We start from the raw sequence: 26271 nt of genomic DNA, 5'->3' as shown, positions 1-26271 counted from the left end.
CTTGGTCAATATGTTCCCTAGCTCTCTCCTGAAACTCTAGAAACTGGCATCAAATTAGCTACCTCCAATTTTCTAGTATCGTGTTTCATGAGAGAAATTGCACATCATAATTAGAAAATTACCCATTTCATCCTTAGACACATCTGAAGATTTTGCACAAATATCACCTGGTCCTGGGAATGCGTTACTGCTTGCGTTAGTGTATTATTCTGTAACCTCTTTACAGACACACCGACCTGAGACAGATGCCCTGACATTGCCAACGAAGAATGGTCCCAGTAACGTGATTGCCTGAACTCCTCTTCTGAGAATCCTTGCAAAATCTGTCTAGTTTTTCTGGTACGGCTTTATATTCTGCAAGCCCTCCTGCACCTAGAGAGCACACCCTGAGCGCTCCTGTCCCTTAGCAGCACCAGGCTTCCAGCTTCTCATCTGGTTGCAAAAGCCTTTATAACCAGTACAGAAAAGGCAGAAAATCACAAAAACAATTCTGTGTAAATCTCTAGCGGATCCCTCACAGTCATCAGAGTTCTGGTTTACTGCTTGGTATTTTCTGGTATCTAGTGGGCTCGTGCAAACCTCATGAAGTTCAACCAGGCCAAGTGCAAGGTCCTGCGCCTGGGTCATGGCAATCCCAGGCACAAATACAGGTTGGGCAGAGAATGGCTTGAGAGCAGCCCTGAGGAGAAGGACTTGGGGTTGTTGATGAACAAGAAGCTCAACATGAGCAGGCAATGTGCATTTGCAGCCCAGAAGACCAACCGCATCCTGGGCTGCATCAAAAGAAGCATGGCCAGCAGGTGGAGGGAGGTGATTCTGCCCCTTTACTCCACTCTGGTGAGACCCCACCTGAGTACTGTGTGCAGCTCTGGAGTCCCCAACACAAGAAGGACATGGACCTGTTGAAATGGGTCCAGCGGAGGGCCACGAAGATGATCAGAGCACTGGAACACCTCTCCTATGAGGACAGGCTGAGAGAGTTGGGGTTCTTCAGCCTGGAGAAGAGAAGGCTATGGGGAGACCTTATAGCAGCCTTCCTGTACCTAAAGGGGGCCTATAGGAAAGATGGGGAGGGACTCTTAATCAGGGAGTGTAATGACAGAGGAGTAATGGTTTCAAACTGAAAGATTTAGATTAGATATCAGGAAGAAATTCATTACTGTGAGGGTGGTGAGGCACTGGAACAGGTTGCCCGGGGAAGTTGTGGATGCTCCATCCCTGGAAGCGTTCAAGGCCAGGCAGAATGGGGATTTGAGCAACCTGGTCTAGTGGGAGGTGTCCCTGCCCATGGCAGGGGGCTTGGAACTAGATGATCTTTAAGGTCCCTTCCAACCTGAACCATTCTGTGATTCTATATTAGTTCCTGACTGTGATACCATTCTAGTATTTACACATCCCTAAGTGGGCCATTCAGCTGTTCCTTAATCTGCCAAACTTGCACTAAGTTGGATGGACTGTCTCTTGCTTCATCGTGACCACTGCAGAACACCAAGGGTTGGTCCATTCTTGTCAGCCTTAAGATGCTCATGCCTTCTCACACATGCACACACACAGACTTGGTCAGTTGTTTGGGGTTTTTTAATTACAGTTAGGTTTTTTCACTCTGGGCAAGAGCTAGTTTGAAGTCTGTTACTACTGCCCGTAAAGCAGGAGCTTCTTCAGCCACCTGATGTGGAGCACAGCAGCTCATTTCCAGAGGGGCTCTCACCTTCGGTGCCTTACTTGCAGAGGCAGGAAAGCAAAACAAAGTCCAGCTGGTGTGCTGTAACCAGACAAACTGACTGGGTTGCTTAGAGACAAACACTGAGGAGAACAAGTTGTGACCTTTACTCCAGCTTACCTCCATCCCCCTCGTCAAGGCAAACACCGCTCGAGTTGATGGACTTTCTATGTAGTCAGCTCTGTCCTTGAGAGCTAGTTTAGCTAATGACATTATTTATTAGCTAAATGAGAGCATATGACATTCTTGTAAGCATCAATGGCAAGCTACCAATAGAAATACAGCAGTAGTATAAGGAAGAATTGCTGTCATAATCTCTATTAGAAAAAAAAATGTGATGGAAGGCCAAACTTCTTTGTGTAAATCATCACATATGAGTAACAGAAGTAAAAGTCACTGTTTTCTTGCAGTGTTCAGCCTGCGTAGAGCACTCACTATTTGTGAGCTTTTCACTTTTTAAAGCTGCACTTCCGTACTGAAGAAAGGTAGTGGTAGTTCTGAACTTTAAGCTCTTTAACATGGCTTGTTTAAACTGGTAGCCTATGCAATGGATATACATACCCAGCCATAAAACACATCTTACAACTTCAGTCAAATAATAGAGCTCCAGAAATGCACCAAGTCTATGGCAGCACCATTAGGATACCAATTAATGACAGTTTTCTACTGGCCTTAGCAGCCACTGCTGTTTCAGAGATTACTTCTCATTTATTAAAGTACAATGGAAACAAAACAAATAAAGTGTCTTGAGGATGGATGGTAAGTATGAAGTAAAACACCTGGGCTATTGTAAAACCATGCTGTTTCCAATGAAAGAGCAAACGAATATTGAGTTCTAGTGTTGGCATTAGCAACCAAAGTTCCTATGACTTGGAGACTCCTTGTCTATGTACAGTGGCTTTAACACAGTGGCAGATCTGTGCCTTTTATATCTAATCACTTCATTTCATTTTGTCTCTGGACAGTTTCATTCCTACTAGGGAATACAAGCAATATACAATAGTAAACAGTGCTATGTAAATACAGATTAGCTAATAATTGAAGGATGGATTTACTGCACCATTGCATATTTCCAGTTCCAACTGATTTAATGCAAGTGGTGCACGTTTGTCGGTCAAGAACAGAAGAGACCAATGGGACCTCACTGGTACATTAGAGATATCGTTAGGTTATACAGAGAGAAAATTAGGAAGGCAAAAGCCCAGCTGGAGCTCAACTTGGCCACTAACATTAAGGACAACAAAAAAAGCTTTTATAAATACATCAACAAAAAGAAAGCCAGGGAGAATCTCCATCCCTTACTGGATGCGTGGGGGAAAGTTGCAACCAATGACAAGGAGAAGGCTGAGATACTGAGTGCCTTCTTTGCCTCCATCTTCAATAGTCAGACCAGCTATCCCCAGGGTGCTCAGCCTCCTGAGCTGGAAGATAAGGATGGAGAGCAGAACAACCCACCCATAATCCAGGAGGAAGTAGTCAATGATCTGCTTCTCCACCTAGATGCACATAAGCCTACAGGGCCGGATGGGATTCACCCAAGAGTACTCAGGGAGCTGGCGGGAGAGCTCACCAAGCCTCTCTCCATCATTTATCAACAGTCCTGGTCAACAAGGCAGGTGCCAGATGACTGGAGGGCGGCTAATGTGACGCCCATCTACAAGAAGGGTCGGAAGGAGGATCCAGGGAACTACAGGTCTGCCAGCCTGACCTCAGTACCAGGAAAGATCATGGAGAGGATCATCTTGAGTGAGCTCTCACGGCAAGTGCAGGACAGCCAAGGGATCAGGGCCAGCCAGCATGGGTTTAGGAAAGGGAGGTCCTGCTTAACCAACCTGATCTCCTTCTATGACCATGTGACCCGCCTTCTGAATGCGGGGAAGGCTGAGGACGTTGTCTGTCTGGACTTTGGTAAGGCCTTTGACACCGTCCCCCACAGCATTCTCCTGGAGAAGCTGGCGAATCATGGCATAGACAAGTGTACTCTTCGCTGGGTTAAAAACTGGCTGGATGGCCGTGCCCAGAGAGTTGTGATTAATGGGGTGAAATCCTCTTGGCGGCCGGTCACCAGTGGTGTCCCTCAGGGCTCAGTTTTGGGGCCGGTTTTGTTTAATATCTTTATCAATGATCTGGATGAGGGGATTGAGTGCACCCTCAGTAAGTTTGCAGATGACACCAAGCTAGGTGGGAGTGTTGATCTGCTTGAGGGTAGGAAGCCTCTACAGAGGGACCTGGACAGGCTGGATTGATGGGCCAAGGCCAACAGTATGACGTTTAATAAGGCCAAGTGCCGGGTCCTGCATTTTGGTCACAATAACCCCAAGCAACGCTACAGGCTTGGGGAAGAGTGGCTGGAAAGCTGCGCGGCAGAAAAGGACCTGGGGGTGCTGGTGGACGGCCAGCTTAACATGAGCCAGCAGTGTGCCCAGGTGGCCAAGAAGGCCAACAGCATTCTGGCTTGTATCAGGAATAGCGTGGCCAGCAGGAGCAGGGAAGCGATCGTGCCTCTGTACTCGGCACTGGTGAGGCCTCGAGTGCTGTGTTCAGTTCTGGGCCCCTCTGTACAGGAGGGACATTGAAGTGCTGGAGCGTGTCCAGAGGAGAGCTACCAGGCTGGTGAGGGGTCTGGAGACCAGGTCATATGAGGAGAGGCTGAGGGAGCTGGGCATGTTTAGCTTGGAGAAGAGGAGGCTGAAGGGAGACCTCATTGCCCTCTACAACTACCTGAAAGGAGGTTGGAGAGAGGTGGGTGTTGGCCTCTTCTCCCAGGTGAGTAATGACAGGACCAGAGGAAATGGTCTGAAGTTTGGATTAGATATTAGGAGGAATTACTTTACTGAAAGAGTGGTCAGGCACTGGAACAGCCTGCCCAGGGAGGTGGTTGAGTCGCCGTCCCTAGAGGTGTTTAAGAAATGTGTAGATTTGGCACTTCAGGGCATGCTCTAGTGGCAGAGATTGTAGGTTGTTTGGTTGGACTCGATGATCTTAAGGGTCCTTTCCAACCATGAAGATTCTGTGATTCTGTGATTAAGTCGAAGGGCAGTGACTGTCTTTAGCAGAACCAGTGTGGAATTAGAGAATAGTGAATTTAGATGTTTGTGGATGACTTGCTGTTTTCAGTCAACCTAGCTGAAAATCTAAAGGGCAAAAGCATTCTGATTTATGTTGTTCATTATTTCTAAGCACAGTTTCTTTCAAATAAAATCTGAAGGTTTTTGATAGAGCAAGAAAGTTTGGCAACACTTTAATTTTATGCAAATTATTTCCGACCTCAGGATTTATTAGATTCTAACATCAAAAGAAGTTTTTGCTTTTATTAAAAAAATGCCATGCTTGTAGGAGAACGTGTTCTGTGTTTAACTTGCTTTGTAACTCAATTTCCATTATCTTCAGCCCTTCTTCCTATTTCACAAATTTGCCTTTTTTCTAGTAAAGTGCAATAAAAGAGTATTAACTCAGTCACACTAAATGCAGGATTCATTTAGAATGTTTTAATTTTCTCCTTTTAGTTTTCAGTTTGTGAACAGGTTGATTTTTAAGGTAAGTAGAAAGGTAACTGAGAGGTGGCTTTCTTTTGGAGGAAAGAAGTTACCTCAGTGGGACACCATTTTGCAATGTATTTTAAATTTTATTAGAGAATGAGTTCAAGTGTGATTTAAAATCTTTTATGGTTAACTTTAACATTGCTGGTGTGAACGGGAAGAATCTGGGTTTGGAAAGCTGGTTACTCAACTGGTCTATCAGCCTATTGCATGCTAATTTAGGGAGGACTCTAGATCCTCTCCACTTTAACCATCAAAGCAAGAAAGCTAGTGACAGCACAGCAATATTCCAGTAAAATTGTGACAATAAGGTTAAACTTCAGTTAATTCAATATACTGCAAAAAAGCAACCCTATCTACACTGAGACCAGGATTTCCTGTCTCAGTGTCTGAAGAAAAGAAGCCAAAGGTAACAGGTCAGCACGTGTGCAGGAGAAAACTAAAAAACAGCCTTTTTAAATGAGGAATCCTTCATTCTTGAGGCCACCCAAACTCCTCTGGCCAGATTTTCAGTTGTGTCACCAGCAACATCTGTTTCCCTTGCAATGATAAGGAGAATGTTAATTGGTGACCTTTAATTATTTTTTTACATAGAATTTTGTCTTATTTGGCAATGTATATACTTAATTTATAAATAATTTATTTTTAAATGAATATTTTGATTTAAAACAAAAATAGTCTTGCTGTAAGAAACAAGAATTTACCTTCAATGCCTTTAAAAAATGAGCTGCCTTTTTGTCACAAGCTCCTGAGAAATAGTGCAGAAGAGAGAAAAAAGGTCAAAAGGATGCAGAAAGGAAGTGAATGAGGTAAGCAGAGGATATCCAGCACTTGTACGTCAGCGTAACCGAGACTTTGCCTGAGGGATGGTCCTGCCAAGGCTCTCAGCCCTTCTGTTGGACTCAGACGCAAAGGGTGACAGCAGTGCCCATGCCTGCAACCACCCTTAGCTTCTTGGTGTCTCAGATATCTGTCATTAAAGCCACTAGATCTATGAGCCACACAGGTTGTAGAGCTCTCTGCTCACACTCCAGATGTCTTTGGACAGTGACCTCCAGTTAATATTCACAGTTCTACTTGGAACCATCCACAAGTAGATTGTATTAAGATGCTCATGTAAAAGCAAGAAAACCTACATACATAAAACAACTAGACTCCAAATCCTTGATGTCTCCCATTTCCTGAAGCAAGAGGATAGTTAGTCATTTGGCTGGAGACAGACATTTAAATAAAGGTCAAATTCCTTAATGTCCTTTAGGTGGATCTGGATTTTCCCAAGATACAGCTAGAGTTTATATTACCATATTCTTGTAAAAAGCCGCAGCGAGTGGGGCACTTTTATTAGTCAGTGCCACAGCCAAGGAAGTGAAGCTGCTACGTCTCTTTGTGGGGAAGGAGGGAGCAATTCTTATGCATGATGTGTATCACCAAGGACTAAGCTTTCAGTTACTGTTGAAAGCCAGCATCATAAATCCTAAAAGTCATTAATGTCAACACCAAAGTAACATGACTGCCTAATCACGGGCTGATGAAAGCTCCTCTGGTGAGGCCAGCAGGCACCTCTTGCTCTTTACAAGGGTTTACGCCAGCTCCTGAATGGTAAATGCAGCCTAGCTGTTGCTAATGACAAAGACCAAGATCTCTTTTTTGAAGAATGGCAACAGGACCTACTGACTCCTCAGTTTGAGAGTGAATTCAAATAGACCAGTGGAGTTAAAGGGACGGATATGGGGACACTGTTGGCCTATTCACTGCCAACCACCGCCCAGGGCCCATCTTCTTGCCACAGAGGGTGGGAGAGAACTGAGAAGGCATCACAATTTTGCCACTTCTCATGTCAAAACACTAAACACAATGACAGGCGAGACAGCATGGGCAGACTGCTTTCATGTAAAATGAGCATGTAACCTACTGCAGGATCCACGCTGACTTGTACTCAAATGGGATGTTTAATCAAAGCAGGCTCTGCTTAACACATAATTACTCTTTGGAGCCAGGCAGACACTTTCAGAGCTAGACTTACATGCCAATGCTAACTGCAAACTTTCAAAGCCATATAAGTCAGTTTATTTCTGATCACAACTGCCTCTGATTTGTACGCTGACAAACACACAGCATAAGAAAAACAGGTGAAATCTGTTTACCCCTACCAAAGGACAGCCCATATTTTCAAACTTTATGTTAACTTACACTTTTATGTTAACTTTATGTTAACTTAATGGAGATACTGAATGACATAAATAAGAAGGTGAAGCATAAGATGTACACCAGGAATTTGAGTTATAGCTTTTGCTTTGACTCTAAAAGCATTTTAAAACATTAGCTAAGCAACACCACACACTATGTATGCACATCAAAGCTTTAGTGGAAAAATGCCATTACAACAGTACAGCCATTGAATGGTCATGCGTATGTGCACACTCATGTTCTGGCTGTGCAGACGTTCAAGCGCTTGATTTGGAGACTTTTAATCTTAGAGGAACAGAGGCTGTCATCACCCCTGCTTCATCTGTGTACAGCCTTCACAGTATAGATGGTACCTAATGCTGTACCTGCCAATAGTGCCCCTCAACCACAGGACTGAGCCAAGAGAGTTTCTGCATCTCATGCACAAGCTGTTCATCCTTTGAGAGTTTTACAGACTCATTTCATCAGATTCATTTTCCTTTTTCTGTTGCTGATGCCTTTTTTTTTCTCCTTGTTCCTCCCTTTTTCTCCAGCCATTGCCTCCCAAATCCTATTCTCTCTGCGCTCCTTGAAAACTTGTTTCAAGTTTCTAACTCCTGCAGTGGCATAATCTCATTGACAAACATGATGTTAGTTATCACCTCAAAGAAAAGCATATCCCTAGGAAATGTCTCACTTGCCTAATTTACCTAAATGGAGGTAAAAGAAGACATCACTCAATCCTGACTCCTTCTTTGATCAGAAAAGACAATTTCTAGATCATGATAAGCGTAAATCCAATGGGGTAAACTTCTGTGAAGCACCCCAAAGCAGCAACTTTTCCATCACCATTTTTCTCCTCACAATTAGCCCTAAGACCACCCCTAGAGGCCCAAGCAGTGTCCCAGCTTCAGTATCAGTATAACATGACAGAAGGTTGTGCAGTCTGAGGAAGGGTAAAGACAAAAGACAGCATGGATCATCTGCTTCATCCCATTAAATGGCTGGCTTCCTTCAACAATCAGCTCCCTTGTGCTGGCTGGTTCTGGGACTGTCTTCTGCCCTGAACCAGGTACTTTGTGCAGGTTAAGCCATCCAGGCCTCGGCATGAAATCTGCCTTTGGGCACCCAAGGTGATCTTAATATGGATTTTCGCCAAATTCAGGAGCCCATCACACAGCTTTTAAACAACCCTCCTCCTGTTTAAAGCTAGGAGGCCCATCCATTCTCTCTGAGACAAGCTCTCTCTCTGAGCCGCCGAGAAGCCTCTCAGCCTTACAGCAACAATGTTCTCAGCAGCTTCACTGCTCTTGTACTGCATGATACCACCGAAGCAAGCACATATGCTGCCCAGCTTCTACCTGGATGCCTCCTGGGCCAGAGGTCGTCTTCACAGAATCACAGAATCTTAGTGGTTGGAAGGGACCTTTGAGATCATCGAGTCCAACCACATAAAAAAAAAAAAAAAACAAAAAACAAAACACCACACAAAAAAAAAAAAAGCACCCACCAACTAAACTCCACACCCACAACCCCACACACAACACCCCACCACAAATCAACAATCTTGGGCACTAGAGCATGCCCTGAAGAGCCATGTCTACACATTTCTTAAACACCTCCAGGGATGGTGACTCCACCACCTCCCTGGGCAGGTTGTTCCAGTGCCTGACCACTCTTTCAGTAAAGTAATTCTTCCTAATATCTAATCTAAATCTCCCTTGCCACAGCTTCATACCATTTCCTCTGGTCCTGTCGTTATTCCCTTGGGAGAAGAGGCCAACCCCTGCCTCTCTACAGTTTCCTTTCAGGTAGTTGTAGAGGGCAATGAGGTCTCCCCTCAGCCTCCTCTTCTCCAAACTAAACATGCCCGGTTCCCTCAGCCTCTCCACATATGACCTGGTCTCCAGACCCCTCACCAGCCTGGTAGCTCTCCTCTGGACACGCTCCAGCACTTCAATGTCCCTCTCGTACAGAGGGGCCCAGAACTGAACACAGCACTCGAGGTGAGGCCTCACCAGTGCCAAGTACAGAGGCACGATCACTTCCCTACTCCTGCTGGCCACGCTATTCCTGATACAAGCCAGAATGCTATTGGCCTGCTTGGCCACCTGGGCACACTGCTGGCTCATGTTAAGCCGGCCATCCACCAGCATCCCCAGGTCCTTTTCTGCCGCGCAGCTTTCCAGCCACTCTTCCCCAAGCCTGTAGTGTTGCTTGGGGTTATTGTGACCAAAATGCAGGATCCGGCACTTGGCCTTATTAAACCTCATCCCATTGGCCTTGGCCCATTGATCCAACCTGTCCAGGTCCCTCTGTAAAGCCTTCTGACCCTCAAGCAGATCAACACTCCCACTTAGTTTGGTGTCATCCGCAAACTTACTGAGGGTGCATTCAATCCCCTTGTCTAGATCATCAATAAAGATATTGAACAAGACTGGCTCCAAAACTGAGCCCTGAGGGACACCACTGGTGACCGGCCGCCAACCAGATTTTGCTCCATTAATCACAACTCTCTGGGCACGGCCATCCAGCCAGTTTTTATCCAGCGGAGGGTACACTTGTCTATGCCATGATTCTCCAGTTTCTCCAGGAGAATGCTGTGGGGGACGGTGTTGAAGGCCTTACCAAAGTCCAGGTAGACAACATCCACAGCCTTCCCCTCATCGAGAAAGCGGGTCACATGGTCATAGAAAGAGATCAAGTTGGTCAGGCAGGACCTCCCTTTCCTAAACCCATGCTGGCTGGCCCTGATCCCTTGGCTGCCCTTCCCTTGCCTTAAGAGCTCACTCAGGATGATCCTCTCCATGATCTTTCCCGGTACTGAGGTCAGGCTGACAGGCCTGTAGTTTCCAGGATCCTCCTTCCGGCCCTTCTTGTAGATGGGCGTCACATTGGCCACCCTCCAGTCATCCGGCACCTCTCCTGTTGACCAGGATTGTTGATAGATAATGGAGAGAGGCTTGGTGAGCTCTCCTGCCAGCTCCCTGAGAACCTTTGGGTGAATCCCATTCGGCCCCATAGATTTATGCGTGTCCAGGTGCATAAGTAAATCATTAACTACTTCCTCCTGGATTACAGGGGAGCTGTTCTGTTCTCCATTCTTATCTTCCAGCCCAAGAAGCTGAACACCCTGGGGATAGCTGGTCTGACTATTAAAGATGGAAGCAAAGAAGGCATTAAGTATCTCAGCCTTCTCCTCGTCCTTGGTTGCAAGGTTTCCCCCCGCATCCAGTAAGGGATGGACATTCTCTGTCACTCTCTTTTTGTTGATGTATTTATAGAAACTTTTTTTGTTGTCCCTTATATTAATTGCCAGGTTGAGTTCCAGCTGGGCTTTTGCCTTCCTGATTTTTTCTCTGTATGACCTAACACGATCTCTGTACTCCTCCTGAGTTGCCTGTCCCCTCTTCCAAAGGTGGTAAACCTTCCTTTTTTCCTTAAGTCCCATCAAGAGCTCTTTGTTCATCCAGGCTGGCCATTTTCCCCGCCCTTTAATTGTGTGCCTCATGGGGACAGCCTGCTCCTGGGCCTTTAGGATTTCCCTCTTGAAGAGCGTCCAGCCTTCCTGGGCTCCTTTGTCTCTCAGGACTACCTCCCACGGGATTCTCCCAACCTGGGTTCTGAGCAGGCTAAAGTCTGCCCACCGGAAGTCCAAGATGGAGGTTTTGCAAATCCTCTTGGCAGAGGATTTGCACATTCACCACTTTCAACATTGCTGCTTATCTTCCCTGTACAGGAACAATATCAGCAGATGTCCAGTTTCATGAGTGTAAGTTTCTCCACTTCTCCCAGTCACCAAGACACTTCTTATTTCTATCCCATAGACACAGAAAGGAGACGGCCTGATGGTGTCCCCTTTATAAATTGTTTTCATTATGTTATTCCCAGCTCTGCTGGGTGTGGCAAATATGCCCAGTTATCTGCAAACATCTACTGCTATCTTAACAGACATCTTGTCAGAGCCTAGTTCTCCTTTTCACATCTAACTCCAAATTTATGTGTGACAGCTTCAAAGAAGCCCTGATGACCTCACAAACAGGCTGTCACAGGATGTAAGAAATTGGAGGCATCAGACTGTACTCTCTCTCCACTTCTGTTTAGGATCATGAACTATTAACCATCTTCTAGCCTGTTGTATTCCCTTAAAATTCAGGTAACTTAAGATATCCTTGGATGGATCCTTTGCTGACAGGTTCTCATACAACAGTGTCATGGTTTAACCCCAGACGGCAGCTAGGACCACGTAGCTGCTTGCACAGTTCTCCCCTTCCCCCCAGAAGGACAGGGAGAAAAGGGAGGGGAGAGGGAAAGTAAAAAGCCTCATGGGTTGAGGTAAATACAATTTAGTAGAACAATTAATAATAATAGACACAAGTCACTCTCACCACCCAGTGAACTGGTACCTTCCCAAGCAGTGATTGTGGATTCTTCCCCCGGCCAACCCCCATTTATATACTGAGCATGACGTCTATAGTACAGAATATTCCATTGGTCATTCTGTTGTTCTGCCTATGCTCCTTCTCAGCTTCTATGGGCAGCTGAAAATAGTCCTTGAAAAGCATAAACCTCGCCTAGCAACAGCTAAAACAGTATGCATTATTGACATTCCTCTCACAGCAATCATTAGGAAGAAAGTTAATTCTTTCCCAGCTGAAACCAGGACAAATGGCTGGGATGGACTGAAGGAGCTTGATTCAGTTACACAGATACAGCTATTTTGTGGCATTCGAGATGTCATAAGGGTATCCCAGAAATCTCTGGAAGTAGTGGAATATGACACAGGACCTATGGGAGACTCATGCCCTACTAGATTGGCCGGTGGAGCCATGCAGGATATCTGTGGGCATTTTTATATTGGTCTTCAGCTAACTGAATTGATTGTGAAGTCACACTTTCCATGGACAGCACTGTTCAAGACTGACAAGATTTCAGAACTTGGAAGTTCTGAAAGGGACAATTTGCTCTTTGGTCACCATCCCTGTGATGACTAAGCTAGTGTTTGAACCATATGTTTTCATCATATGGATGCCAATCACCAGTTCTAAGCACACTTCCCTCTCCGTCACTTTTTGCCTTTTGATAATCTTCTGGCCAAAGACGCACACTAGCAGTGTCCTATCTTCCTATTCCTCAGGGCTGCTCTCAAGCCATTCTAGGGCCCATCCTGTTACAACTGGCAGGAGGTGGTTTCTCTCATAGGCTGAAGGACCAAAGGACCATAAACCAAATAATTCCTTAGGGCAGAGGAAAAGTTTTATGATGCCCTTTTGATGCTAAATAAAAGAATAAGGAAATCAGTCGGAACAATCATTAATCCCACCCTGGATGCAGAGGGGAGACTGGCTTGCCTTTCTTATTTATTTTCACCCCCTCTCATGGAAAGTACCTTCCATTTGCAGCAGATGAAGGTCATTATCATTACAAAGCATTCTCCACTGGATTACTGCAGCTCCAGGATATTTGCCTGACTATGGAAAATGACTAAGGATTCTCACTCCATAGCCAGAAAATTTGTTAATTAATGAGGTTTTCCTTATCCCTCAGACATGGAGGCTCATATTAATGTCTATGTCAGGCACAGTCCAAGCTTCTTTCCAATGGCAGCTCAACCTGATGAATATTTGTAGGGAGCAGCATTTTCAGCAAAACCTCCTTCAGTGCCAGACACCTCCAGGCTGGATTTATGTGCTTACTTACCATCATTTTACAGCCCTGGACACTGCACTTGCTCAAGACCTTTACTGTGATGCTAGCCACTCTAAAACGAGTATACCCTTCAGTCTTGCCTGACTATAATGCTCTGTAATGAGGAACACATCAGCAGATGTTTTAAAGAAACTGGAGGAGAAAGCCAGCTGCTGCATCTGTAAGCAAGGGCCTGCAATGGGAGGCCAAGCAACACTCGTGGTGTGTTTGGAGGAGGAATGCCTGCTGGCAGGTAATGGGGCTTGGCCAGACCAAAGGGCAGACATCATCTGTGGCTCTGAGCGCATCCCAAAACAGCACAGGAAGCTTGTCCTGGCAAGCAACTGGTTTTTCACATGATGAAATAGAAAGAGTGGTTAAGGATTTTATTAGTAGCAATAGCTTTATTATTCTTTTTATATAAAAACAAATGCCAGGTATACCAGTGAGGCATTTCCTATTGGTAAATAATCTTTTTATCAGTTTCATACCATTAACAATCCAAGATTTTACTGACACAAAGCACATTTGATAGAGTTACATCTTCCAACTATTCAGAAACTAAAGCTCAATATAGAAGTCAGCTGTGTGGCTGGTAAGTAGGTCATCTTTTGGGAACAGATGTGCTCTTCCATCTGCACTGCTTGCCAGTTGGCTTTGACCTATAATGCCCTAAATGTCCTACTCTGTCTATCTAAGACAGAATTAGATGACACAAAGGGGCTAGGAATCCTTCACTAGTTATTCTCCAAAAGTCTCCTTAACCTGGAATTCATTCCCCATCCTTTTATCTTAAATAATCCTGATGTGTTGGCTTCTAGTCCACACAAGGCTGATCAGTGCTTTCAGACTTGGAAAAGGGATGAAGGCAAGAGGACCTGGCTAATGATAATTTGAATATAATTTGGTTTGCCTGTGGTATTGGCTTCTTGACCGAATATTTATTTTTTGAGGCTAAGACTCTTTGTTTAAGAGTTTAAATTTATCACAAAGTAGTCAGTGACAAGGACTGGCAGAAAGGGGCCTTTATGCATATTCTTAAATATACAGAATGAAAAACCCCATACTGCATTTGTTTAAACAAATATCTTTTTCAGCTGTGCACGTTTGTAGTGACATGATTTAGGATGTCAGAGCTAGCCATACCTGCTTGCAATATAGAAACATTTAAAACTAAGGAAGTTACAATTCCCTCAATTGTTTGGGACTCATTCTTAAGCCTTAATAGGCTCCACAAGTGTTAATTCTTGCATTTATATTTATATTTTATTTATATATATGTTCAGAATATGGGAGAAATGAGAGAAAGAAAAGAAAAGTTGTTCAGGGATACTCAGCATCCTCTCACCTCCTTCCAGCTTAATCCTTATTTGCTCACAACATTAGGGCTAGCAGAAAATGCCCAGGACTTTAGAAGAGATGGAACATACTTTCTTCTTCAATTTCTAAAGCGAACAAGGGATGACCAGTGAAGGCCTTGGGCAACGCAGTTAAAAAGAGTGGTGCTTCCTAGTTTACAGACACACAGAGCAGTGCAGTTACATCTTCTCTGTAGGAAAAAATAAGTTGAGCAGGTTGAGCAGGCATTCCCTACAGGATCACTTCTCAACTAGTTGACGTGACAAAAAAGGCCTACATTTGCCCTTTCCAAGCATTAGCAGATAAACGATGACTAACTCTTAATGCATATGCAAAACTAGAAGCCTGTCATTTCTCCTTTAGCTCATGCAAGACTGTTTATTGTTTTGCACCCAAATTAAAGGTTTCTTACTTCACACATTCTGCATCTTTCAACTAAAGCAGGCAAAAAGAGGGAGCTATTCATTCCTGCAGACAATAATCAAAAGGCAATAAACAGAAATTTGTGAAGTGTCAAAAAAAAACCCAAACCCAACCCAAAAACAACAAACCAAAATCACATATCTGCTTTTTGGGTAGAAAACCACAGCTACCTTCAAACACAAGAACAATGTATGCAGAAATGCATCCAGTAAACCACTCTTTCTCCCCTAAAGACACGTGTCTGGTAAACAGCAGGACAGACATATGCAAACTAAAGTAAAATATCTGCTTACGTATCTTCTTTGTCACATTCTTACAATCGTTTAAATTTTACCACATTTTAATTGCAGCACTGAAGGAAGTGTGAGGAGCGTTGGCAAAGCATAACTGGAACCTTAATGTATTTATGAAAGTGAATAAATTAATTAGTGTGCTTCAAACACGTACTGGACAGTGCTGGCTCTCTGAATTCTCTAACTAAAGGGAAGTACAGCAACTGCATGCATACATTTATAAGCGTCCCTATGTATATCACACAGCAACACAAACAGCTTTTATATATCAAAGTGCAATGTGATAGGAGGATATGGCCATTTGCTACCAGCTCAAATATCTCTTTGCATTCTTACCTGGACAGAGGTTTCAGGGCCTAGACATAAGCCTCTACTGTTTTTCACTCTAGCTGGAGGTGTATAACCTAAAGCAGAATGGGAATATTGTAGCTAAAAAAAAAAAAAACAGACAGAATTTTATGTCCAATTGGCAACAACTCCAAATGACAACAAATGAATAAGGCATCCAGCATCAGGTTTAGCTCCGCTATTGATACTTAGCTCTCCAGGAACGGAAAAAAAAGTCAAGGGTGTGGCTATAGGACAAAGTCTATACAAAATTAGTTTAAATAGGATGAGATCACTTCATTCTCCTCTTTACTGGCTGGTGGCCTGACCGTCAGCAGAGGACCTGAAAGACTCAGTTGAACACCAAACATCTTACCTCTGCCTGCACCTGGACATCATCAGGTTTGTTTTCAGCAAATGAAGATTTCCTGGTCTGTCCTCGCCTGTGGCCAAACTTGCATTTGTTCCTCAGGACTTGCTCATCATCTTCAATGGGTCTCCGCACATATTTGAAGCGATCTTTAAGGGCCCGTTTCCATAGCAACTGCATGTGGGAGAAACCAATAATCTGTCATTACCAGTATCTTTCAAGAATTTGCCCCATTCCTAAAGCAGGTCACTTCATTTTATCTAACTCTATTTTATAAAAAAGTTTTTGCCACTAAGCAGAAAAAGACTCATAGGGTGGCATCAGCATATTGGTGGCTTCAGGACGAAAGGAAACACACGCACCTGGGGTATATGACTCTACGGCAACCAAACATCAGGGCCACTGGCACTGGTGTGGTTCATTAAGGATGACAGTAATCGAACCTAAGGGTTAGATTTATCCAATATAACCAGGGCTGTCAGTGAAACTGAGTTTGCTTTCCTTTTCTCAGCTCTTGCTTTGGGATACTCCATTCACGATATCCGGTCATGAAACTACACAGTGAATCAGATCAGCTCACTGACGCCACAGAAAACTAATGGGGAGTTCTTTTGAGTGGATTACTCTTCCTCTACTTCTGACAGCATCTGACTGGTTGTGCAGTTGTATGATTATTATATCTAACACAAGGGAGCGGGAAAGACACAGTGGGATGCTGCCTTTTTCAAGGAGCCTACAGTTACACTTGATCGAGTGTATTATTAAACTGAATTCAAAATTGCTGAATTAGGAGAATCATTTAAGTAGATCCTAGCATTTGCGAGACTAAATACAGGTTTCTAAATACATTTACAACTCTGGCCCTATGCATTTACATTTTGATGTAAATACCCTGTATTTACATCATGTGTAAATGTAGACATGTATAAATACCCTGTCTAGCAAAACTTACTTGGAACGCAGTTATTTTAAGGCTGCTAAGAAACAAGCAAACAAAAAACCTTAGCTTAACACTTCTCTGAAGTGTTCAACAGATGTTAAAATACATTAAAACATGATCATCCCAGAATATATTAGCAGCTGGCAATTTAAATATCCCCTTAGTTGAGTTTTGCACAGTTTCTTTCTTTTGAAAACCTTTGTTTGGCTAGAAGACATTATCGCTTATTCTTCCACATGAAAGAATATGCTGACACCTATACAGAGCTTTAAATATCCCTCAAAGTTCAAAACATTCAGCTTTCTCATCCTCCTGTCCTCAGATAAATTTAGAGTTTTAACTAAATCTATTTCTGTAATAGGATTCTCATAAGCTTAGCCAAGTCCCTTCTCACATACCTATTTCATGAATGAGGCTGTGAGCACATAAATTTATGTGGTTTCCCTAGCGGGTAATGCAGCTTCTGAAAAGGATGCTTTTGTTACCATTTATGAGATGACAACTTTATTTTCTATTAATTCCCCTGCCCCCTCTCCCCCCCAAAATGAAGCCCAAACCAACCCAGGAAGGTTTACAATGCTTGTAAGGGAGCAGAAGGATTAGTCTGTGTCTTTCTGACATAGGAGGGAAAGGATTACACGCAGATTAAAAGCAGGAATTTACTAGTGAATAATCATTTTGTGTGCAGCAGTTACATAAATCAGGCATGTCAGCACTGGTATCGCGGGTTTCGCTGGCATCACGCCACCACTCGGCAGCCCCCAGCTCGAGGGAACTGCTTACGCAAAGCCCACTGGCAACTTGTGCGGATGAGAGAGCCCTCTCTTTTCCTTCCCCGTGCAAGGTTTTCTTGAAACCATACAATCTTCAACATGTTGGCTGAAGTGAAATGAAATAAGGGCAGCGACTCATTCCAAATGGCTGGTTGTAACCCTCGTAAAAGGAATAAATACAAATAGAATAGTATCTTGTAAGTGGTAAAGAAACAGTGTCACGCCAATTTTCTTTTGAGGGCTCTGACTATGACCTGGGCTTTTCTGTATAAACTATTTGTCTGCTACTACTTACAAATGTTACATTGGTTACATTATACATCAGAAATCTAATAATCTATTTCATGATTAAATTAAGATTTATTTTTTTAAAATGTTGTATGTGTTAGGTTAGGATAATGTTGTTCTTTAAGTAGAAGGAAACATCGTGGGGAAAATTCCTTAAGTAATCACTTTAAGCACTTTTTTTCCAAAAGCTAATCTTGGAATGGGGTGAGGAAATTAATTGCATTCCAAGTGCTCCATAGACCTCTTAAATGAGTTTTGCCTTTAGCATAAAATGGGTTTTTTTTTTATTTAGAATTTCAGAGATTTCTTTCTTAATTACTGCTTCTAGAATGACCTAGTAATAACCTTCTTTTAAAATTCATAATACATAAGCGGCTTGTTCGTAACCTTATTTGTACACTTACTCATTTAGGATCATTATAATCATCCTGACTACATTGCATTGGATATCTTTTGCAAAAGGAATGATGGCACAGAAGCGTATTTTCCCCTACTACAAAATTAAATGGGAAACCCTTTAACCAAGAAAATAGAATTATGGCTAATCTACTAATAAATCTTGAAAATCTGAACCTTTAATGACCTCTCATTGCAACAGTATGAGATTGAAAATATTAGAATAAGTTTCTACGTAATGCACACATTGTTTAAATTACTTGTTTAAAATAGTTTGGAGTTGTAAATAAAAGCTGTCCAGTATTTTGAGAAAAAAAACCAAACACACACACACACACACAAAAACACCAAAACCCCAAACAACTAAAAAATGGCATTTTCAAAGTTTCGCAAGTAAATTTTTTCCTGCCATGAAAATACTGGTGTGAATTTAGGCACTCTTAGGTTTGTTTTTTTGTTGTTGTTCCTCTATGTTTTCTAGCAGATCTTTCCAATTTTCCAAGCCATTTCATTTCCATGAAAATGTTGCAACAGAAGTGCTGACATTTCCAATTCAAAGTTTCTCCAAGTTTTTCGTTACATCCAGTTCTTTATGTTCTGATTTTCTGTTTTTGGTCAGAAGAAAAAGCTAACTCTGGAATGTCAAGATCTCACAGGGGGTGAACATTCCCTTCTCTCAGCCAGAAAGCTCGACCACCTGCTCCTGCCCACCCAGGCCACCCACAGGCGTGCATACTTGCCATGGAACAGATTCACTTGCCAGAACAGTTTCCACTGCATCCTTCCAGCAGCCAATACACATCCATTTCTGGTGAAGGGCTCCAAATCCATAAGACTCGTGAGTTAAAAATAAAATCCCACCACTGACAGACCTTCTCACGGCATCCCATTAAGAACTATTGCAGCCAACTGGAGACCCCAGCAGACGCGCTGGTTGCTCCTCCACCCCAAAGGGTAAGCAATTGCTTTCCTTTTAAGCATGAATTTAGAGTTTAACTGAATCTAGGAACCGAGACATAGCACAGCAATAAATAAAGAGGAATAAATTAACATCATTAACAATACAGTGAGACAGAGCATTTTGCACAGCCGAAAGGAAAACACTTGATGGTAGAAGTGAGCTCCAGCACTCCAGAGGGAACGCAAGACTTAGTGCTCCAAAGTATGCCCAGCCCTTTTGTTTTATGAAATGGATGCGACTATTTCTTTTTCCCGTGACTTTGACAAGAAATAAAAAGTCTGAGTGCTTGAAAACATGTTTGTTGGTATTCTAAATAAAGTCAGATAACTTTAACCAGTTCTGGAAACCATTATTCTCTGAGGCCTGCCCAGTTGAATTGCCACGTTCAGTGTGGCCATTTCTCCAGCCTTACAACACACCAAAAAGAGGGGGTCTCTTAGACACCAACACCTGCGCACAGGTGGTCACCCGAGGGTCCCTTTGGAGTCCACAGAAAGAAACAAGAACTTCCATAGCACTATTCCTCTCTTCCCAATGTAGGCACCAAAAACATATTATATGACCTGCGGCTCCAGAAGTTTATATATATATTATTTAATAACTAATGTAACTAGTATTTTTACTTCAAGTACTACTCATGTTACAGTTTTCCTTCTCTAAATTTAGCTATCAGTCCCCAAATAAACAGTTTTCTGCTTTACTTCTGAATTATTTATTTATGATAGTTTTCCTGAATAGTTTCAATGTACTAGTCAAAAATTGTAATAACTGTCTAATTATTACAGATAAACAAGTTTAAGGGATTCAAAACCTCTCAGTAAGTAATATTTTACAACTTACAAGACCTATGATTCAATACTGTTAACAGGAACAACAAGCAGTAATTCTTATTGTCCCGTGTTAGCCTGAGGCAATTTTAAAAGAAAAGCCTACAAAAACTTCGCTTTTTTTGAGCTGCCAAAGACACTTTTTCTGAGAAAATATGAAAGAATGGTGGTTAGCCAATTTTTTTGTTGTTGTTCATTTGTTTCTTAAAGCTACATGAATTCGGTTTTTACTGCAAGCCTCATGTTAAGTAGCCGTGCATATGTTGTAGGGTTTGTTTTCAGCTTTTGCTGTTGTAACACCAACCATCTCAGATGAAGAAAAAAGAAGTATTTATAGACTTTATGATCGTGAAGGAAGAACAGAATGTCTAACAGTAGGGCCAATAAAAACAGTAATTCTTCCTCATCTCCTCCTCCAAACTCAAGTATACAGACATACACCTTAGTGCCTTTTTTCCTCCCTCAAGCAACGGGGAGGGGCTGGCTCAGGAGCAAACTGCTAATTCCAGCTTCCTCACGGTGGTTTCTTCCAGATATGCTTTCTAGTAAGCATGAGAGAAATAACAAAAGATAAGCAACAACTCTGAAGTCTCTGCCCCATCACATAACTTCTGCCAGCACCAATTCCGGGACTGATCTGGGAAGCAATGAGCCATTTCCCAAAGAATGGAGTTAGGAATAGTTTCACTCAGTCTATGGTCCTGCTGCAATGAAAGCCCCTTGAAAACCTAGCTTAAGAACCTCTGTTTAAAAACAGTTTTAAGAAGGTAAAGGCTGTAAAAAGGTCTTTGGACCCACCCGGAACGTCATTCCAGCTCCCCTTCACAAAGGGAGCCAGATGAAGCCATAGCGTTACCCAGGACCCTGGCCGGGGACCCCACTGGGGTATTCAGAGAGGAATCCTGATTGAAAATAAGGGTGGACTGTTGCGCTCTGATCCTTCTGCTCCCTCTTTCCTCTCTGAGATGTGTTTGTTTTCTTTAGTCCCTTCCCTCCTACAAAACCCTGGCTCAGGGGAGAACTAGAATAGCCATTCCTTAATCCTCTTTTTTTTTTTTTTATTCTCAAAATTATTTTGCTTTCTGCAGTAACTGCACGTGAGATATATATTTATATATGTTTAAAGTTAACAATCCCCACTGAGTCTCACAAGCTTTTACAAGATGCTATAAAAGTATCACATGGCAAAGCAATGATGTGAAGTCAAAAGGTGAACACTGTCCTCTGGGAGTACAGATATGCATTCTGGGTCACAAGAGTGAAAAAATGTAGTTCAAATTTAAGTCATCGCCTTCCACTGCTTTCTGTTATATCCCCACCGGGATCCCAACCAGGGCTTTTAATTTTATTTTTTTTTTTAATTAGGCCTAGATTTCTGACATACCTAACCCAGTGGTATTACTGCATGCTGTAGCTAGATACCTAACACAAAAGCGATCCTAGTGCATTGCAAGAGCATCAGGCATATGTCACTCCTCATACAAACAATTTTCTAAAGGCTTGGCTTCTTTGTTTTCAAAAATAAAAATAAGTCGCCTTTGCTTAAAATTATCTTTTGGGAAAAATCAATCCAGAAAGAAACTGTACCCAACAAGCAACCAGGGTCTTCATGTACAGGTCTGCGTGATCTCACAGTGGCTTTGAGGAATGGCTGTAACTGGATTGATCTTCAATTAATATAATGAAATAAGAATATGGTTTGCCAAAGATGTCAAAGTGAAGCTTACAGCTCTGAATAGAGCCCGTATATAAGAAATTGATATTGATTTCCTCTGCACTAGGTTATTTTCTTGTGATTGATTCTGTGAAAAAAGACCCCACCCATTTTTCCCAAGACAGAGGACTCTCTACAATACTTACAAAGCCATTCCCATCTTCATCAAGGAAGGGGTATGCCTGCAGCAGAGCATTGACAACAATGTTATATTGCTGGCTGTTCGGGTACCTGTGCACACAAGATGGAGATTAAAAGAAATACTTGGTATTCTAGACAGCATTAGACACTGTCTGGAGTCTATACATTAAACTGATTATTTCCAAGACTATTGATTCCCCTCCAAATAACAAAGGGAACAGCTTCAAGGTTTGCATTAAGTCTTCCTGTTGGCTTCCACAGCCGACAACTTCCTCTATTTAGGCAAGCGTATTAGAGAGAATGGCTTTATACTAATTTGAAAGTTTACTTCTGCAGCTAGTTAGTAATGCCCTCAAATAAATCTAACAGTGTTTACTCACAGTGATCCTTCTAAGTATTTTGTCATGTCCGCTTGTAAAAATTCAATAATCCTTATTCTCATACTGTGATCAGGGCATTTTTTCTCCGCCAGTAGGCACTTGACATCATAAGGGAAGTCTGGCAAAGCATAAGAACTTGTCCACTGCAACGTCTTGTATCTTGCAAAAAATGATTTCAGATTTTTTCTGTAAAAGAAAAGATTATGTCATCATGATCACGTTGTTCTATGTGAATGCAGGCAAGAAGGAAAGAAAAATACAAGCAAAACTTCAACACAAAGGAAAATTATTGCTACAGAAATTCGAGGCTTGCTCTCTTGGTTCCGACATAAAGAATACCCACGAAAGCTGCAATCAAAACATATGCGGTTAAAACCAGATGTCAATTGTGAAATGTTTTAATCAGCGGATGCTAGAAGGTGGTCACTAACTGAAAGCAGAAGGCAGAGCAGAGGAAGTCACTGGGGACTTGCTACTGTTGCAAAATAACTTTGTCATCATTTATAATGTGTTTCCTACCAGTTCTGCTAACTTACTTGTGAAAGCAAGCTGAACAGCTTAATTTAATAAAATACTATACGCTACATTAGCTAAGGCTGTCCTCCCAAAGGAAAAGCGGCGAAGGGATGAAGGCAGTTATCATCAGCACATGGCTCGAAACACTGTAAGAACCCACAGCTCCGGTCCCAAGAAGACCATCAGCACCATTTACGGATGTCACACCCCAGCTGGGGTGAGCTTGAGACAGCGTATCACTGCTGGCTACCCAAGTGCGTCTCGCCTCCAGAGAGCCTGCCGAAGCCTAATTCTGAAGGAACATAAGGAAAAGTAAATATAAATTGAGCTGGAGGTCAATCAAGAGCCATCTAAAAGGAGAAGCAGCTCTGGCAGCCCTAGACAGCTTCCCAGTCATAGTAGTCCAGACCCAACCAAGCAATTTCAAATGAGAGGTGCCAAAGACATCTAAAGAGTCCTGTTATGTATGTGGTATTGCTTGCTTTAATTTAAATTGCTCTCTGCAATTTGGAAACAGCTAGCAGACTTTTAGAAGAATTTTTTAAATAAAATGCTATCATTTTAGGTGACAAATGTAGATGCTTATATGGTATAAAAATAGAGATATCTCTATCTGATTTAATTATCTGCACTCCCTTTATATTCACTGAGGAGACATAAGCACCACTGAAGGATGACAGAACAACTAGAAGACATCTAAATCAGACCAGATGTTCTCTCTCATTTATTCCTCTCCACTAATTATGAAGGAAATTAAGATAGCTACCACAGTTGTTGAAATCTATACTGTATATATCTCAAGTTAGGAACCCCTCAATTGGTAGGTGAAAGCTCCCACACAGAGACAAGCGGCTGGACTAGGCATGCTCCGGTGTCCCTTCCAAGCTGCGCTAGCTTTTGAGTCTTGAGAGTTACGGAGGGAAATACTGCTAGACTTTAGTCCAGCCAACACACACAAGTCTCCACTCCCAAAGGTCTCTACAGTCTCCTATAAACAAGAGCTAGGCATATAAATGAGAGTTGTGAAGCATTTTAGCAAGGTCTTTGTTGAGAGGTTTTGCTATCCAGCCTCTTTCAAATAAGGATGTAAAAAAAAGAACCCACAGTAACCAATATCTTTAGGTTAGCAAAATCAACTGCAATACCAATGGATGAGCATTTGAATAGGTTAATTAATACCACTTTGAAAGATTACTATATATCTGGGAGGCAGATTATTTTTGGCCCCTATAGCATTAGTTGTAGCCACAATGCCTTCTTATGTAGATTAGCTTATAACTCTTATAACCTTGTTGACCTGGTTATGCTGCCACACCATCTTGGTGTCTTTTAATGTAGGTTGGTAGCTTTCAGACTGGTAAAAGCTCTACAGCCATGATATAACTTTACGAACCCCAGCACTACTAGGAGGAAATCCCTCCTATGCAAATAAAGTGCAGATGTTCAATGTTGCATCAACAAGGAGCCTGTAAGTTTGAATCCTGTACTTTCACAAACTTCACTGAAGAATGCGATGTAGCAGGCAGGCAGCAAGTTACTACATACTATTTTCCCCGTGCTATTATTTAAACTGGCTCAAAAAACATACATAAGTTTAAAATGCGCAGTAATTTGTAGCTGAGCAGCACTGATATTCCTGTTGTTGCTAATACCGGTGATGCTGAATTTCCATTTTGAAAATTGGAATGGTTTAGCAGATTCAGTTCAGGCAAACTGAACCGTACTCATTTCCTTGAGGAAAATAAAATTTTCTTGGAGTCGGGATAGCTAATAGCCATGGAAAAATGGTAACTCTCCCCTCCACCAGTCCCTTCACATTTGCCAGTACAACAAAAACACTCCAAATTCCATTTCTCTTCAGCCTTACTCAAAACAGAAAATACTTGCTGTCCAAGCAAGATCCAAAATTTCCTTTAGTCTCCGCAGTGCAATAGATTAAATATTTTACTAGCTTTTCTTGAAATCATTGCTGTTTGGCAGTCATGTTAAATACGAGCAGTAATATCTTACAATGAAATACAGGTTTGCTTGAAAAGAGACACAATTTCACACTAGACTTTATCCCCTGAAAGGCTCACATGCAAACTTGTTTAACTAAAAGAACAGTTGAGATAAACTGTATGTGCACTGGGATTTATGCATATAGCCAGGACCTTCCTTGATTGTGGAAAACAGCATGACAGTTAAGAGATTTAGGCACAAACAAATATAGCCTGTTTCTAGCCATCCCTCTCTGGTCTTCTAGCTAATCTGAGACATGGATCCCAAAATACAAATTTCTACATATTTTCTTTTGTCTCAATTCTTAAGACAGTTGATGCTGTGGCTAAATCAATCCGATGGCTAGCTGCTGCCAAATGTCAGCCCCCTCTTCCTCCCCACTGTCACATGTCTCTACTTCTTTCTTACTTGTACTGGGAAGCCTCTAAGCCTGCAGCAAGTTTCTTCTAGGAGCTACAGGGATGAAATTCTTCATTTGTCTTCTTCGTTTAGTTTTCTCACTGTTCAGGTCCTCAAAGCAGCTTGCCGTGAGGTGAAACAAATACCAGTAAAGACGAAGCAAGCTGGTCTCTATGTTAGCTGCAATACGGAACTGCACCCTGAGAAGCATATCATCAGCAAGGACACAACTAATCACACAGCTTTTGACCACTCAGCTTTCATAGGTGACCACTTGACTTACTGTACTGTCACGGCACTGTTTCACACAGCTATTTTGTTCTTTGGCTCCGTTACAGCCTCACGCTGCTCACGCACAGCATGTTTAGTGAGACACGAAACTATAAAGTAACATCATTTTGGGAGGAGCCGTTTTTCTCCTTCATCTGGCAGAACACCTGGAAAACCCCCAAAATAAAACAAAACAAACCCTGCCCAAACCCCACCTGTTCAAATTATATAACCCCTGGGATCCCTATCTTGTTTTACTGACAAAAAGACAAAGATTTTACACACTTGCAGCATTGCCCAGATCACTCGATGAAGGTTTTAGGCTGCGCTGGGGTGAAGAGTGGTGAGTGAACGCAGCATCATGGTCTCCAAGCTCAGTGTCCCGTGCAACCCCACGCAGAGTGACAGAGCTGACTGAATTAGCTGTAACAAGTCAGTAAAAATAACCTTCTCATCAATATAGACAGCTCAATCAAGATAGCTGTGCAAAATGCAGTAGATTCCTAGAAACAGGTTCAAATTCTAGAGCACATGATTTTGTCAGTTTTAAAATTCTGAGCATACTGGTAAGAAGGATCAGTTTCCTGCATTTATTTAGTTCGCTTAAGGAAAAAAGCGTCTTGAAGGCCAACTGAGCACATGCATAAACAGGCTGTGTGCCATATGCTTTTCTTATTGTCTACTTTACTAAAGTCTGTGAGCCTACGGTACTCATTGCTACATCTGGTGTCAGCCCAGGTCCCAGTAACTCCGAGGACATCACAACTGAGCAGAACCTTG

General features: G+C 42.5%; 1 protein-coding gene across 1 annotated transcript in view; it reads right to left on the bottom strand.

Moving 5' to 3' along the window:
• SAMD3 (sterile alpha motif domain containing 3) overlaps positions 1 to 26271 on the bottom strand; it is a 43917-nt gene that overhangs the window by 5625 nt on the left and 12021 nt on the right. Inside the window, exons 5-7 of the mRNA XM_054195857.1 lie at positions 22306 to 22491; positions 21931 to 22015; positions 15892 to 16059 (exon numbers count right to left, since the gene is read on the bottom strand). Of these exons, the coding sequence (XP_054051832.1) occupies positions 15892 to 16059; positions 21931 to 22015; positions 22306 to 22491 (439 nt within the window). The remainder of the gene's footprint in view (positions 1 to 15891; positions 16060 to 21930; positions 22016 to 22305; positions 22492 to 26271) is intronic.

Source organism: Rissa tridactyla, chromosome 3, assembly GCF_028500815.1.
Source record: "Rissa tridactyla isolate bRisTri1 chromosome 3, bRisTri1.patW.cur.20221130, whole genome shotgun sequence".
Lineage (NCBI taxonomy): Eukaryota > Metazoa > Chordata > Aves > Charadriiformes > Laridae > Rissa > Rissa tridactyla.
The sequence above is the reverse complement of the archived record's forward strand: the minus strand, read 5'-3'. Positions and strand labels throughout refer to the sequence as shown.